General features: G+C 43.3%; 1 protein-coding gene across 1 annotated transcript in view; it reads right to left on the bottom strand.

The window, feature by feature from the left end:
* Positions 1–17,562, bottom strand: part of OXR1 (oxidation resistance 1) — a 268,660-nt gene that overhangs the window by 229,715 nt on the left and 21,383 nt on the right. Inside the window, 1 exon segment of the mRNA XM_042462436.1 lies at positions 15,489–15,533. Coding sequence (XP_042318370.1) covers positions 15,489–15,533 — 45 coding nt within the window.

The raw sequence follows: 17,562 nt of genomic DNA, 5'->3' as shown, positions 1-17,562 counted from the left end.
CCAAACAGCACATTTGGGCATTGAACATGGCTTTACTTAACATGGCAATCTCTTGCATATTTCAGAGGCTTATTCCATAACCAAACTCTTTGAGTTTCACACTGAATATGTCGTGATTTAACAAGAAGTGGGTTTGCCCTCGGATTCAACTGTACTTCTCAGAAGTGTGTACTTGGTCAAGGGACTTTGGTTTTTTTCCACTGTGCATGAGTTTGTAAAAATGAGAGTAACTTACATTGGTTGTGCCTCAGAAGCTGGCTCATTTCATCATCATCACTATCCTCTTCCTCCTCCTCCTCTTCTTGTCCTTCCTCCCTCCTTCCTTCCTCCTCCTCCCTTCCTCCCTCCTTCCTTCCTTCTTCCTCCTCCTCCCTTCCTTCCTCCCTCCTCCCTTCCTTCCTCCCCCTTCCTCCTTCCGTCCTCCCTCCTCCTCCTCCCTTCCCTCTTCCCTCCTTCCTCCCTTCCTCCCCTTTCCTCCTTCTTTCCTCCCTCTTTCCTCCTCCTCCCTTCCTTCTTCCCTCCTTCCTCCCTCCTCCCTCCTCCTCTGCCTCCCAGCCCAGGCCCAAGTGGAGGAGGAGGTGGGTGGCTGCCTTGGTGTGCTCCCCCCCCGCCTGCGCGCCAAGGCAGGAGGCAGGCAGCCAGCCACCTCCGCCTCAGCCTCCTCCTCCTCTGCCTCAGCCTCCCAGGCTCAAGGAAGTGCCCAGCGCGGAGGCGCGCCAGGCGGAGGAGGCGGTGGGAAGCTGCCTGCCAGTGCCTGCTGCCTTGGCGTGCGCGCGTGCACGCACAGGGAGCACCAAGCCAGGCAGGCACCTCTGCCTCCTCCTCTGCTTGGGCCTGGGCTGGGAGGCAGAGAAGGAGGAGGAAGGAAGGAGGAAGGAGGGAGAAAGGAAGGGAGGCTTGGAACGGAGGAGGAGGAGAAGGAGGTGCGCCTCCTGCGCACACCCGTGCCCCCTCCCCACCTCCCCACCACCCTCCCCCCCACGCACTGCCTCCTTCTTCGCTTCCGAATGGAGGAGGAGGAGGAGGTGGGTGGCGCGGCCACGCGGGGAGGCAGGGGAAGGTGGGTTGGCGCCGCGTGGGCCCCAAGCCGGGGGCAGGGAGCCAAACCGGACCGTGACGGGCCCCCCAAAAGCGGGTTTGTCACGGGGGCCACCGGGTTATGGCATCCCTAGGAAAACAGCAAGACAAGTGAAGTTTGTTCTTCCTTCTCTTTGCTGGAGGGATGGGCAATGAGTGACAAAGGGAAACAAGAGTTAGGCTATGAGACCCAAAGGAGTCAGAAATGAGTCATTTATTCAGCTACAGTCCAGTCTTTCAGGGTATATATACTAGGGCTCAAATTAGCCTCCTCCCCTAAAGTTGCAGCACCTGCCTAGGCAGTTTACTTCGGTCTTGAACAGATATTGCCCATTTAGATTGTATACCCTTCAGCATTTCACGATGAAAACAGGAACATATGGTCAAAAAATATTAAAGTGTAGTCAAGATGGCCAAAGTTAGAAATGAGGATGAAGACACAAACTAGGAGAGGCTGTAATGGTTTAGTTTTTCCTGATCCTACAAGGGAAAGTTAAGATTTTGCCCTCTCATTTCCTCTTTCCCTGCTGAATTAATTGAGTGTAATCTACTTTTGCAATCTGAACTCAATTTGAAGCAACTAAAGTAAGCTGGAGGAGTGGAGAGAAACTGGTACACTTTAAAAGCAGCTGAAAAAGTGGGATGACAGTGGATTGTGCTTCCATCTTCATTTCTCACTGATTTCCCTCAGTTTTGTCCAAGGATCTTGGTATGCTCTTCATACCATGCCTCCTGGCTTCTCTCAGACAACCACTCACAGCTCAGCCTTGACACCAGTGATGTTTATATCCTGGCTGTGCATGTTTTCTTACTATAGTCACCAGGTTAGTAGTACCATCCCAAGACCTGAGATTTCAATGCCAAAACATGGGTCCAAGGGGCAGTCCTGGGGATGCCACAGAGCCTGGGGCCTGGTGGTGTCATTAAGCAGGAGACACGAAATATCAACTACAGTGCCCAAAGTATTTTATAAAATTTCAAATGAACCAGATCTAACAAAGGAGAACATAGGTGTATACAGTAGGTGCTTGGTATCTGCTGAGGTTTTGTTTCAGAATAATAATAATACGGATTTATTTATATCCCACCCAATCACATGGAATCCTGGCAGGTTACAACAACAGAGGAGTACAATATAATACAACACAATTCAAACACGATCAAAAGACTACATTACAAATAAATAAAGGTCATAATTAATCCCTTTCCTCCCCAGCACAACTCCACTCAACTAACATTAAATAAATTAAAACAAAATACAAACATATCATAATACCAAAATAAAAATGAAGAAAGTATGAAAAAAAATACAAAATACAAAATACAATACATAACATAATAATAGTTAAAGTATAACATACCATATAATCAACTAACAACAATCAACTCTGGCTAGAGGGGAAATATATATATACACACACACAAAATATCAAGCAAAGATAATACAGTTATAACAAGGACTATAGCCATATTACCTTGACCAAGAACTCGGTTCCAAAACTGAGACATATGAAGTGTATTTACCTGACCCTGAAGGCCAAGGACAGTCTGGGGATTCTGTTGGTTTACTGTCTACCCCGCAACCTAACAGACTCGCTGGCCGAGCTGACACAGCTAGTCTCGGAGCTGGTGTTGGAGTCCCCCAGCCTTTTAGTCCTGGGGGACCTCAACATCCCCTTTGAGGCCGGCTCATTAGACCTAACAGGTGCGGCTCGGTTGTTCATGGAATCCATGACAGCCATGGGCCTGTCCCAGTTGGTCTCGGGTCCAACACATTGTGCTGGTAATATGCTCAATGTAGTCTTCAGTGCAGACCGAGAATATCCGTGGTTGGAAATAAATTCTATTTCCCCCTTGTCATGGACAGACCATTCTTTGGTCAAGGTAGGACTGAAAGCCACGATCCAAAAACCCCTCGGGGGTGGAGTACCCATTACAATGGTCCGCCCTCGAAGGCTGATGGAACCCAAAAGGTTCCAAGAAGCCTTAGAGGATATTATGTTTGGGAATGATGGCGACACTGTCGAAACCCTGGCTGACAATTGGAATACAAACCTCACCGGGGCAATAGACAGTATCGCTCCCGAGCGTCCTTACCAGCCCGCTCCTAATAAAAGATCCTGGTATACTAAAGATCTTCGCCAGATGAAGTGGGCTGCGCAACGACTAGAGCACCACTGGCGGAAACATCAGAACATATCTGACAAGACACTCCATGAGAACTTGTTATGCTCCTACGCAGTAGCAATCGATGCAGCTAAGAACTCGTTCTGTGCTGCACGGATTGCATCAGCAGAGTCTTGTCCAGCAGAGCTGTTCAGGGTGGTTAGGGAATTAACTCAACCCCCGGCCACCCTGAACCTTTTATTAGAGCCATCGAGAGCCTCCTGTGACACTTTTAACGACTTCTTTGCTGATAAAATCTCTCAGATAAGGGCTGATCTTGACACTGGTCTTTTGACAGAACCTATAACAGAGGCTTCCAGTGACTCTGGAAACAAGGTTATTCTGGATAGTTTTGAGTTTGTGAATACTAAGGACGTGGACAAGCTCCTTGGCTGTGTGAAAAGGACGACATGCCCTCTCGACCCTTGTCCTTCTTGGTTGACTGTTCAGGGAGGAGATGCCATAAAAACCGCATTACATCTTATAATAAACACATCTCTTCGGGAAGGTATATTTCCATCGGCCTTAAAACAGGCAACAGTAAGACCTCTTCTGAAGAAACCCTCCCTTGATCCCCTGTTAATGTGTAATTATAGACCAGTCTCCTTATTATCATTCTTGGGCAAGGTGATCGAGAGGGCGGTCACCTTTCAACTCCAAGCAGTCTTGGATGAAACCGATTATCTGGACCCATTTCAAACTGGCTTCAGGGCGGGCCACGGAGTTGAGACTGCCATGGTCGCCTTAGTCGATGATCTCCGTCTGGGCATCGACAAGGGAAGTGTGACCCTGTTGGTGCTCTTGGACAGCTCAGTGGTCTTCGATACCATCGACCATGGTATCCTTCTGGAACGCCTGGGCTAGTTGGGTATTGGGGGCACTGCACTGCAGTGGTTCCGATCCTACCTCTCGGGAAGATTCCAAAAGGTGAGGATGGGAGACAGTTGCTCTCGTAAAAGAGAGCTGACATCTGGTGTCCCTCAGGGCGCCATTCTGTCCCCCATGCTGTTTAACATTTACATGAACCTGCTGGGAGAGATCATCTGGAACCATGGAGCACGGTGTTATCAGTACACTGATGACACCCAGATCTATCTCTCCATGTCTCCAACTGATATAGTGACTAAGGATGGCACCTCTCCTCTGGATGCCTGTCTGGGGTCAGTAATGGGCTGGATGAGGAAAAACAAACTCAGGCTGAATCCAGAGAAAACAGAGGTACTCATGATAGATACCCCAAGCCCGGGCAGGGAAATTTGCCATCCAGTCCTGGATGGAGTCACACTTCCCCTAAAGGACAAAGTTCGCAGTTTGGGAGTACTCCTGAATCCATCTCTACAGTTATAATCTCAAGTAGATGTGATGGCCAGGAGTGCTTGGTACTAGCTTTGGCTGATACGCCAACTGTGTCCCTATCTGGATCGAAAGGACCTAGAAACTGTAGTACATGTGCTGGTAACCTCTCGTTTGGATTTCTGTAATGCACTCTACATGGGGCTACCTTTGTACCAGGTTCGGAAGCTTCAACTGGTTCAAAATGCTGCAGCCAGATTGGTCACGGGTACAGCTAGATCGGATCATATAACCCCCGTGTTAAAATCTCCTCACTGGCTGCCAATTTGCTTCCGGTCCCAATACAAAGTGTTGGTTATTACCTTTAAAGCCCTACATGGCTTGGGCCCAAGTTACTTGAGGGAACGCCTCTCCCTACATAATCCGCCCCACACTCTCAGAACAACGGGGAAATTGTTGCTTGAACACCCCAAGGTGAGATTGGCAACGATTCACCAAAGAGCTTACACAATGATAGCTCCAACTCACTGGAATGCACTCCCGGAGGAGATTCAATCTATTTGTACATTGGAGGCCTTCAAGAAGGCATTAAAAACTTATCTCTTCCAGTTAGCATACCCTCCCGATTCTTTGTAGAAAGTATTCCCCGACCAGATTGGACAACTACCCATAATTGATATCCCAATTATCTTAGTTATACTGTTTTAAAAATTGAATGTTTATAACTGTTTTAAAACTGTTTTAATTATTGTATTTGATATGTATCATAGAGTTTTACTGTATGTACACCGGTTTGATCTGGAGGAAAAGCAGTATATAAATAAAAGCTTTATTTATTATTATTATTATTTATGTACCCTCACAGACATTATCAAGTACAATTCCTCATAATTAATTTAAAAAAACAACTATAATTAGTTCAGGGCTCAATAGAAAGTAAACTTAGTTTACATTTCTGTCTGTCTCGCAGTGGACTTCCACATCCCTAGATGTTAAATGGGCACTCTCACTGCCTCCACTGAGCTGCTGGGCTTGATAGTGTTGGGATGGTGGGAGTGATCTTTATGTCCTCCACTTATGTCCTTCACCTGGACACACCCTCTTTGTTCCAGCTGCACTGCTGCCTTGGCCCTGGATGTTAAAGGGGCAAGGAGCTCTCTCACTGTCTCCGCTGAGCTGCTATGAAAACCCAGTGGATACATTAATCCATGGATGCTCAAGTTCTATTATATATAGGGGCTGGTAAAATGGTGTCCCTTACGTAAAATGGCTAAATCAAGTTTGCTTTTTGGATTAAAAATATTTTTAAGGCATGTATGGTTGAATCCATGCATACAGAGAACTGACTGTACACACAAACACTTTGCAAGGTAATGCTCTTATCTTGATATCCGCTTCTTGCCCTGTCGTCCAAAGAAGAAGAGACACTGATATAATTATAATTCACACTGCATTTAATAACAAAACCCTGGAGATAGCCTAGTTTGCCCATCCTGTGTTGGAATGCCAGGAGCTGGTGTTTGTGTGACAGAAGTGGTTTGAATGTTGGACTACAACTCTAGAGACCAGGGTTAGATTCCCCACTCAGCCATGAAACTCACTGGGTGACCTTGGGCAAGTCACATACTCTCAGCCTCAGGGAAGGTGATGGCAAATCTTCTCTAAACAAATCTTGTCAAGAAAATGCTATGATAGGTTCATCTTAGGATCACCTTAAGTTAGAAATGACTTATAAGCGCACAAGAACACAATATCTATTGTCTGTTCACTATGAGAGCAAGTGACATGGTTTGGGCATTAGATTATAACTCTGAAGATCTGGTTCAAATCCACACTTGACCATGGAAACCTACTGGGTGACCTTCAGTAAGTCACACTGTCTCACCCCCAAGGAAGGCAAAAGCGAATCCCCTTTGAACAAATCTTGCCAAGAAAATCCCATGATATGTTTGTCTTAAAGTCACCAGAAGTCAGAAACTATTTGAAAGCACACAACAATTATTCACTTTATAAATCTACTTTTTAAAAAATGATGGTAGCACTTAGAAGTTGCTAGTCAAAGTATTAATTTTGGACAGTGCATAAGAAAAGCCCATGTTCAAACTCTATTCTCTATCATTTTCCTCTTAATGGACCAATGATTCAAGCATGTGACAGATCTGCAGAAGGACAAAAAAGAACAATTCCATAGCCACATATCTTTCTTGGAAGAAAAAGAATATTTAGGATTCAGAACAAATCTAACATATTTGATAGTCTTCTGCTTTGTCATTTCAAATTCTACATAGGCACACATTGCTGTCAGTCATTGATCTGCACTCCCTACCCTAATGATCTTCTGCTGAATATAAAGGCTGTAGAAATAAATTTGCAAGGCAAGCTTCACACAATGCACAACACTGTTAAGAGTAAAAGAGAAAACATTCGGTATATGGTAATGATCTCCACATTCTATAATCTACCAAGAAAAGGGGGGAAACAGCACAGAGTGTACAGCACAGATGATGGCAGGAGAAGAGTGAGAAATAAATACTTTAGTTTGCAAACAAGAAAGAGATATATCTCTTGAATTTCACAACAGAGCAATCAGAAGGAAAGCTTATGCAATAGCAGTATTGCCCTTTTCAAGAACATTCCTTCCAGGCAATGAACAAATCTGAAGCCTGCAAAACCCAGTGTAGTAAATAACTGATCACTTTGGGAAGGAAATAAATTTCAATTATTTGCATCTTGTAAATACCTCTCTTAAGAAAGTACGGGCTGAAATAGACTTAATTAAGGTAGATCCAGTGTGGTGTAGTGGTTTGAGTGTTGGACTAAGGTTCTGGACATCAGGGTTCAATTCCTTGCTTGAGCATAAAAACCCACTGAGTGACCTTGGGAAAGTCACAGGCGCATTACAGACCGCTGAGAAGCAGTGGTCTGGCTCTGCCTCCGCTTGCAGCATCCGAGAACCGCACCCTTTAAACGGCGCGGCTCCCATACACTGTAGAGAAGGCGAGCAGAAATCGCGCTCCTTCTCAGGCCCTGGAAGAGGTGCCATGAGTGCCAAAGGGTGCACTCACGGCGTCACTTCCAGTGCGCCACATGTGGACGCAGAGCGTCTGCTACGTCAAAATGGCGGTGCCAGTATGAACAGGGCGCCGCCATTTTGTACAGACTGAGTCCGTTACAGGGTAAGGGGTGTCTAGAAGAGACGCCCCTTTTTCAAATTGGGACATCCTTAGTACGTCCCTAATGGCGGTTTGTAACCCGCCACAGTCTTTCAGCCTCAGAGGAAGGCAATGGCAAACTTCATCTGAAGAAACTTGCCAAGAAAAACCCATGATAGGTCTCTCTGAAACTCTTGGAAAAAAAATAATGTGTACTGGGAATTAAAATGTATCCAACAATTCCACAAAATGTGTGCATGATGGTGTGCCATGCTAAAACTATCTAGAACACAAGATGGGTATTTTGGTGGTAGCTGCATAATCAAATGAACAAATGTATCCTTTGAAATAAGGTGCTTCCCTATTTGGTTAATTACAGTAAGAAAGCATGTGTTATCCCAATAAAGATGGAGTGCTAGATTTCTGAAACACCGATAGACAATCTGGGGGACATGTGGACTCTCCCTACCACTAGTTTCCATTGTTGAGCAAACTGCCTTCTCCTTCCTCTGTGCTGTGAATAATGATTTCCTGTTACACCTACACCAATTTCGGCTATAGTTGTCCTAGGTTAGTGCCTCTTCTTATGTGAACATCAGTGCTACAAGATTAACCATTTAGTATGATTTCATGTAGTTGGAAACCATTTCATCATACTGCAGCAAGAGTTCTGAAGTGGAGGAACTTCACGATGGTTGCCCTATATAGCTGCCCTCCTCAAGGTGACTTAAAAGTAGCATTTCTTTGGCAAGGAAAGCTGACTTGGAGAGCACCTTTCTAGATGTTCTTTATAAAGGAAGAATGAGAATACAAACAGCACATAATTCAGCTAAGGCCATGCACTCATTCTGGTTATGAATGCCAAGTAGGGCAATAACTATAATGCCTTACTCTAGTCCACAGTCTCATGGTGGTGATTGGTCTTAAAATAACATATAACACTGATCTATGATAAATCTCTGTCCTATATAATTATGATTTTCTGTCCACAAACTCCAAAATGGAAATATTAATCTATTTCTTGTCTTTCTTCTTTTTTTAAAAAATGGAACTACATTGTTTATGATGTAATGTGGAAAGCATATCATCTTGTTTAGAACCCAATGCACTTATCCTTTTTTTAATGCTTAGGCACCAGAATCAATACATTAACATCTTAAATCTTGAGATTTAAAGCATAATTCTGTGCAGGCTAGCTAGGGAAATGATGGTCAGAGGACAGAGATTAGGCAAGTTATAAGTCTGGTTAATGTGTTATACCTAAGAACAAACCCCATCCACTGAGGTCCTTATCAGAAACCAGGCCTGGTGTGGGTAAGGACTGGATAGTTCCTCTTTATTTTGGGGAGGATAGATCATAGCTCACATGATTTGTACACAGAAGGTCCTAGATGTTGAGTTCTTTTCCAGGTTCCACCAACCCCAGAAGCAAGTGTGATGTCACGGACTTTTAGTGTAAAATATGTTTAATTTACTATATATTAAGGTAATTTTTAAATATATGCACTGTATATTAAAGTAAAGAGCTGTTGGAAGGGCTTGACAGTGAGTGTGAGAGAGTTGAGAGTGAGTGGTGATTGGAGGAATGTCGGATGGAATTTGAATAAGGTTGATGAATACACTTGGAGTATCTTGTGAGGAAGGAAGGAGCAAGGTGAGGATTAGGGTTAAAAGAGTCAGTCAGGTTAGGAATTACGAGTCTCAATTATTTTAGAGTGGTATGTGTAAGAGAGTATGAGCTATTTTCTAAAGGTATTAAATAATTAACCTATTTTATGAGTTACTTGAGGGGCTGCATCTCCCCATATGATCTGCCCCACACACTCAGAACATCTGGGAAGAACTTACTGGTAATTCCACCTTCCAAATATGTTGCCACATCCCAGATGGCCTTTTCAGTGGTGGCCCCACAGATGTGGAATGATCTGCCCGAGGAGCTCCGTCTGAGAACCCCCCTAGAAACATTCAAAAAGAGGCTTAAAACTCTTCTTTATTGTCAAACCTTCTCCCCTGAAGAATGAAGTTATCTACCCTGTTGCCATCAATTCCCTGCTTACCCTTGAAGGCGAATGATTGTGCTTAGAGTTCTGTAATTGTATGGTTTTATTATGGGATTTTATCCTTTTATGAAATGTCTGTATGGTTTTAATTGTCTGTACACCACTTTGATCTGTGGAAAAGCAGTATATAAATACAATTTATTATTATTATTATTATTATTATTATTATTATTATTATTATTATTATTTTATTATGTTCAACTTATTTTAATCAAGTACAGTTGGTCCTCCATATCCATAGATTCAACCATCCATGGCTTGAAAATATTTTTAAAATTATAAATTTCCAAAAAGCAAATCTTGATTTTGCCATTTTGTATAAGAGACACCATTATACCATACTATTGTATTAACGGGTTTTTAGCATCCACAGATTTTGGTATCCACAGTGTGTTTGTATGTGTGTGTCCTGGAACTAAACCCCACAGGATACCAAGGACCTACTGTATTGCTTTTGGGTTTATATGTTTTTGGCCTCCTAGAATACTCTATATTATAAAGTTTGGATTTGGGCACAGTGGTTGTGGTGATGGCAGTGAACAAAGAGGGGTGGTGTCCAATGGGGACATATGTTGCAAAATATCCCACACATATAACTTGAGGGCATCTAGCAGGTCAAGAGGGTCGCAGTGGCTTAGTGGTTAAGATGCCAGCCAGTTTTGACAATCGGAAAATCAGAAGGTTGGCAGTTTGAGGCCTGAGTGCTGCATGATGGGGTGAACTCCTGTCACTAGTCCTAGGTTCTGCCAACCTAGCACTTCGAAAGCATGCAAATGCAAGTAGATAAACAGGTACCGCTTCGGTGGGAATGTAACAGCATTCGATGCAGTCATTCAAAGGACATTGAGAAAGGACATTGAGAAACTGGAGCGTGTCCAAAGGAGGGTGACTAAAATGGTGACGGGTCTGGAAACCATGCCCTATGAGGAACGATTTAAGGAGCTGGAGATGTTTAGCCTGGAGAAAAGAAGATTAATAGGTTATATGATATCCCTGTTTAAATATTTGAAGGGGTGTCACATTGAGGAGGGATCAAGCTTGTTTTCTGCTGCTCCAGAGAACAGGACCAGGAACAATGGATCCAAGCTTTTACAGCGCTTCATAAATAAAGGTTAATAATAATAATAATAATAATAATAATAAGTTGCAGGAAAAGAGATTCCACCTCAACATTAGGAGGAACTTCCTGACAGTAAGGGCTGTTTGACAGTGGAATAAACTCCCTCGGAGTGCAGTGGAGTCTCCTTCTTTGGAGGTCTTTAAGCAGAGGCTGGATGGCCATCTGTCGGGGATGCTTTGATTTGGATTTCCTGCATGGCAGAATGGGGTTGGACTGGATGGGCCTTGTGGTCTCTTCCAACTCTACAATTCTATGGTTCTATGCTGGCCACATGATCACCAGAGTAGTCCTCGAACAATACTGGCTTTTTGGCTTAGTAACGGAGATGAGCACTGCCCCGTACAGTTGGTTACAACTAGACATTAATATCAAGGGACTAACTTTACGTTTAGCAGGTGCCCACAGTTGGTGTTCACAGCAGTAAGACAGGATGAAGGCCTTACACTGGTGGCAGAGGTAGGGAGAAGGGAAAGTCCTCATCCTTGGTGGTCGTTATGACATTTGTGGGAGTGCTCATATTTGGTGGCAGTGCAGAATTAGGCAGAGCCTCAACCTGGTAAAAAAAACAAACGGTGGTTTCAGTGGTAATTCCCCACAGGGGTGTAAGAGAGTGTTCTTGGTCTCTACTCACAGGCTGTAGAACTTCTTCTCAGGGAAGGATAACCTGGCTCCCTCCCTGTTGTCCTTCCACCATCAGGCAAAGACCTGCTCATTCAGATGTTCAACAGGCTGCTGAGGTGTTCCTAATGAGAGCAAAGTGTGCTCTTCTTGTTTTTATGCTTTTAAGAGTTTTAATTCAATTCTGCAATCATATTACAATCTGCTGAACTGTATTTCAATTATCATATCATCAACGTTTTTAGCTGTTTTTAATCTGTCTCCTCCTCCTCCTCCTCTTCTTTAGTTAATCTTACTTTAAGATTCCCTGAGCCACAATTTGAGGAGAAAGGCAGGATATAAAACAAACAAGCAAAAAAGTTCAGCTCCTGCATCCCCTCTAGTTAAACTGACGGATCAGCCAGCAGGTGATGTGAAAGCTTTTTACTAGAGAGCCCAGAGAGTTGCTGCCAGAATGGTGTCCTTTTACCCTAACTTTTCTTTTTCTTTGTCATGATACCTAGAGATGTTGTGAATTGTAGCCCAAGAGAGCTGGAGGATATTACGTTAGAAAACTAAATGACTAAATAAAGTGATCTCATGGAAGGCAGTTTTCTGTCTTTTCATAATACTGAGTGATGGCCATACACTTATATAAAAGAAATGAGCCCTGGTGGCGCAGTGGGTAAATGCCTGTACTGCAGCTATTCACTCAAAACCACAAGGTTGTGAGTTCAAGACCAGCAAAAGGGCCCAAGCTCGACTCAGGCTTGCATCCTTCCGAGGTCGCTAAAATGAGTACCCAGACTGTTGGGGGCAAATTAGCTTACTTGCTAATTAGCTTACTTGCTGTTCACCACTATGATCTTTGGAATAGCGGTATATAAATAAAACAAATTATTATTATTATTATTATTAGTATTAGTATTAGTATTAGTATTTAGAAGCATGCACCGATGAGGACCAAATGTTCTCCTGACAGTTTAATTCTCCACAAAAACCCTAACTCATTATGCAGATAATTAAAAAAATCTAGCCCTATTGAATTGCATCAACTGTAAACAAGCTTGCATCCTAACATGTTATGTATTGGTTCCATGGTGGCAACACTGATCAAGGAGAGTTGTAATCAGACTTACCATTTCCTGTGTAGCACCAGTCACACCTTCTCTCTGACTGTATCTGATAGTTGGAAAAAACTGCCCCAGTAATGTTGCACAATACTGAGCTGATGCTCCTGTTCACCAGCCCTTCACTGTGCTGGACAGCTCTGCTTCCTCACTTGAACTTATTTTGATTTTCCTATTGAAACTGCCCAATAATATCAGCATTTGTGCTCTGTGCTCTTTGTGAGTGGATGTGTCTGCATGTGAATAATAATAATAATAATAATAATAAATTTATTTCTATTTCCCGCCTCTCCCTGCAGATCGAGGCGAGATTACAGCAATCAGCATATTTCAACAACAAAAACATATCACCTACATACCATAAAAATATACATTACTATCAATACAATGTAGTAAACTAAGGTATTTGTAAAAGCAGTAGAATCTCTGAAGGGAACTCTTCTAACAGCTCTGATCACAGCAAACCAAGACAAGAATGCTGGAAGTTTTATTGTATTTCATTGTATGGTATCCAGTAGCCTAAGGCAAAAGCAGCTGATATATATTATTAACTCACTTCTGTTTCCTCCCCCAAAGTTAAGCCGCTCTAGGTGCTTATGCTGATAGCTCTCTACAGTAAGACATTATTTATACCTACTTGCATTCAATTAGGTTGTCCTAGCTATATACAAACTTAATGACATGCAATTTCATGCAGCGCTTATGATTGCAAGGTTGAAAATTGCCTCATGCTGTCTACTTTAGGCTACCTGTTATACAGCAGAAGTGAGAAATATCAGAGAATATAAGAATGTATATTTCATAATGAAATACTTGCAGATTTTGAAGCAATGGTAGGAAACATTTGGCCCTCCAAGTGTTTGAGATTTCTACATTCCAAATCCTTTACCACTGACCATTCTGGATGGGGATGGTAAGAGTTATTTCTCAGAACATATGGAAGGTCAAAGGTTCCTCATTCCTGATTCAAAGTCTGAAACACACTAAACAATACATTGAAACAGTCATATTGTTAAGGGTTAAATTATTTGGGATAGATTAATTGGGAAACTGAAATCTGTATAAAATCGCAAAGATGCCATTTTCACTGAAGAAACAGTAGGGGTAAGTTTATACATTAAAATAAATTTGTGATCACATTTAACACCTCTGTTTTAGTTTTACATATCAGGTGCTTTGTGGAGGAGAAGATTAGCACTAGAACAATGGCATATAGGAATTTAAGGTTTAAATTTTACTCCTGGTGCATAGATTCCCCTTAATATTTTCCTCAAATATGCCTTTTGTTTAAGGAAAGAATCTGCTGTTGGGAAAATAGGGGGCAGAGCAGGAAAGAAAGCTAGTGTAGTATTGTAGTTTGGTGTTGGACTAGGATTCCAGAAGACCAGGGCTCAGCATGAAAACCCACTGGGTAATCTTGTGCAAGTCATATTCTCTCAGGCTCAGAGGAAGGCAACAGCAAACCTCATCTGAAGAACTCTTGTCAAGAAAACCTTTGGAGAGGGTCGCCGTATTGGAGACAGCATGGTATAGTGGTTTGAGGTTTGGATTTGGACTCCAGGACACCAGAATTCAAATTCCTGCCCAGCCATAGAAACCCACTGGGTGACCCTGAACAAGTCTAATTTTCCAGGCTTTGAGGAAAGCAATGGCAAATCTCCTTTGAATAAACCTTAACAAGAAAACCCAGGGTTAGAACAGTGTTGCCATAAACCAAGGTTGACTTCAAAAAGAATGTAATAACAACACAAGAGCAAGAAAGTACAAAGTGAGACACTGCTACCCTCATTTTCTAATAATGAAAGGTTTTTCCTCCCCTTTGGCTGAGGGGAAAACCTGTCACCTGCAAGGTTATTAATGTTGCAGCTTACCACTCAGACCACAGCCCTATGGAGAGAGAGTGGCTTTTCCACCCTTTCTTGAGCTATTCAGACTACTACTTGCTCACACCACCCCCATTGACATCCCCTCCCTCTTCCCCTGCAGGATCTATTGAACCTCCACCTCCATAGTTGTCAGCCAAGTGGATGTTCCCTGTGGTGCTCCACTCACCATGAATCCTTGAGTTTTAGGTCTGCCCATCAAAGTCATGGAGAAGAGTTTGGAAAGCAATTTCACCATGAGCTTTCCCAATTTATTGAGAGACTCCCTTAGAAACACTGCCAAGTGTCTGAGCCAGGGTGAGAACTGTGTGGCAACTCTTATGAGCCCAATCCAGCACAGCTAATGAAGAGATATGCTGGGATCTGCAGTTCAACATCTGAGGATGGGACACAATTACCACACTATGTTGGACCACCAGCAGCAGCTTGACATGTGTGCCTGCCTCTACTCTTTCTATTCCTATAAAGAAACAAGCTAGAGAAGAAGTGTTTGCCAGCCAGGGACATCTGAGATCATTAGCCTGTCTCTATCACCAATATATGGAAGAATTTTACCCTGCTCAGTCTTGTGCAATTGGACATGATCAGAGTCCCACTTAACATACCCCTTGGTTCATATGAAGAATGTACATGCAGAAGCCCTGAATCAAGCCTCACTGGTTTGGGACTGTCTGGACAGAGAATAACTCCTACAACAAACAACACCTTTGTGCAGTTTTTGAAAGGATTGCAGAAAGGAGAAAGTATCTTAGTTCCAGTCTTTATCAGGTTTTCCACAACAGATATTATCCAACGTGTTAAATATGATCACACCATTAGCATAACATGTTATTACACTCTAAGTTTCATTTGGCATTGGTCTTTGCTTTTCATTTATATTTTTCTCTCAGGCAATTAGCTAAAAACTATTGGCTAACAGCAACAATAGTCTTAGCAATGGGTCTTAAACAACCAAAGAACAACACTTCCCACAATGCACAGCATGCATGCAGAGTATATCCAGTACTCACTGGGTGGCATTGGTTGAGTCACTATCTCTCAGCCTCAGCTCCCATCTGTAAAAGTAAGAATAAGGTTCGACCTCATAGGACTACAAAGATGAACACAAAGAGGAAGTTAAAGCAATTTGCACAGGGGTGCTATAAATTAGAAGAGATTAGAAAATATAATATCTTAATTTTCATTAAATGAAAGGAAACACACACATGACAGTCATTCTTGCAAAATATAACCACTAAATTGCACAAACCTTCACAATCTTATCTGATTATTGTTATTTATAAAATACCAGAGCAACTCAGAAAATGGTAATCCCATTTTCAATTTTACCTACCCATTGCAGAGATATCTCCAAGCATCTACATGTTTAAATTAATTTTCATTTTTATATTTTTATTGACACATCTAGAAGCAGAGAGAGCAGCTCTAGGGAAGGAGAATAGCTGCTGCCAAGCACCAGCCTTTCTAATATTGCCAGAACTAAGTTCTGCCATAGAGACATCTTGTAGCACCTTTGTAGCACCTCTGAAACCTTGAGCTTTCGCAGACTTCAGTCTACTTCCTCAGATGCATTATTATTAATAATGATATTATTAACTGAAGTCTATGAAGCTCATGCTGCCAATTTCTTTCTTTCAGTTAGTCTCAAAGGTGCTACAAGATCTCTCTATGTACTGATTCTACAGATTAACACAGCTATATTTTTAAGTTCCACTATAATCACCTTTTCACATTTCCCCAATATAAATAAATAATAATAAAAACTTTATTTATATACCGCCCTTCGCAAGCATCAGGGCGGTTTCCAACATGTATTCATATAATTTAAAACAATAATACAAACAACACTTTAAAACCATCAGTACAATTACATAACTGCACCAGATCTAGATGTCTCAATATGGCTAACAGGGGAATCAGGGGAGGGGAATTCACAGATTTTCACAGAGGGGGATTTTTACAAAGCAGCTCTCAGACAGGCCTAAGGATAAGCCTGTCTGAATAAGAACGTCTTTAGCTCCTTTTTGAATTGGGCCAGGGAGGTTGCCGAACGGAGCTCAGTAGGCAGTGTGTTCCAGAGGAAGGGGGCCGAGGTCGAGAAGGCCCTTCTGGTGGTCTTCTGTAATCTAACCTCTGGAACTTTCAATAACTGCTGCCTACTAGATCTGAGAGTGCGGAGCGGATTGTATAGAGAGAGGCGGTCCTTCAAGTACTCTGGGCCCAAGCCATTTAGGGCTTTATAGGTCATATCCAACACCTTGTATTGTGCCCGGAAGCGAACAGGCAGCCAGTGTAGGTCTTTTAAGACCGGTGTTATATGGCTGGTCCTAGGTGTATTAGTGACCAGCCTTGCTGCCATATTCTGCACTAATTGCAGCTTCCGGGTATGGTACAAGGGTTGCCCCATGTAGAGCGCATTGCAGAAGTCCAACCGAGAGGTTACCAGAGCGTGTACTACTGTTTCTAGATCCCCCCGGTCCAGGTAGGGACGCAGCTGGCGTATCAGCCGAAGCTGATAACAGGAGCTCCTGACCGTCGCATCCACCTGAGATGTAAGGTGGAGCGACGAGTCAAGGAGCACCCCCAAGCTGCGTACGGAGTCCTTCACGGGAAGCGTGACCCCGTTCAGGACAGGTGGAATCACCGCCGTCCCCGGGCTAGGGGAGCCTATCACAAGTACCTCCGTTTTCTTTGGATTCAAACTGAGCCTGTTTTCCCTCATCCAGCCCATTACCGGCTCCAGACAGGCCACGAGAGGAGAGATGCCATCCCTGGTCACTGCATCAGTCGGAGACATAGAGAAAATTATTTGGGTGTCATCAGCGTACTGATAACCCCGCGCCCCATGTCTCCGGATGATCTCTCCCAGCGGTTTCATGTACATGTTAAAAAGCGTAGGAGACAAAATGGCTCCTTGAGGGACCCCAGATGTTAGGGGTCTCTTGTCGGAGCACACGTCTCCCAGCTGCACCATCTGGAGCCTCCTGGTGAGGTAGGAACGGAACCACTGGAGCGCAGTGCCCCCGATTCCCACCTCTGCCAGGCGCTCCAGAAGGATACCATGGTCTATGGTATCGAAAGCCG

The sequence above is a fragment of the Sceloporus undulatus genome, chromosome 4 (genome assembly GCF_019175285.1).
Source record: "Sceloporus undulatus isolate JIND9_A2432 ecotype Alabama chromosome 4, SceUnd_v1.1, whole genome shotgun sequence".
Taxonomy (NCBI): Eukaryota; Metazoa; Chordata; class Lepidosauria; order Squamata; family Phrynosomatidae; genus Sceloporus; species Sceloporus undulatus.
The sequence above is the reverse complement of the archived record's forward strand: the minus strand, read 5'-3'. Positions and strand labels throughout refer to the sequence as shown.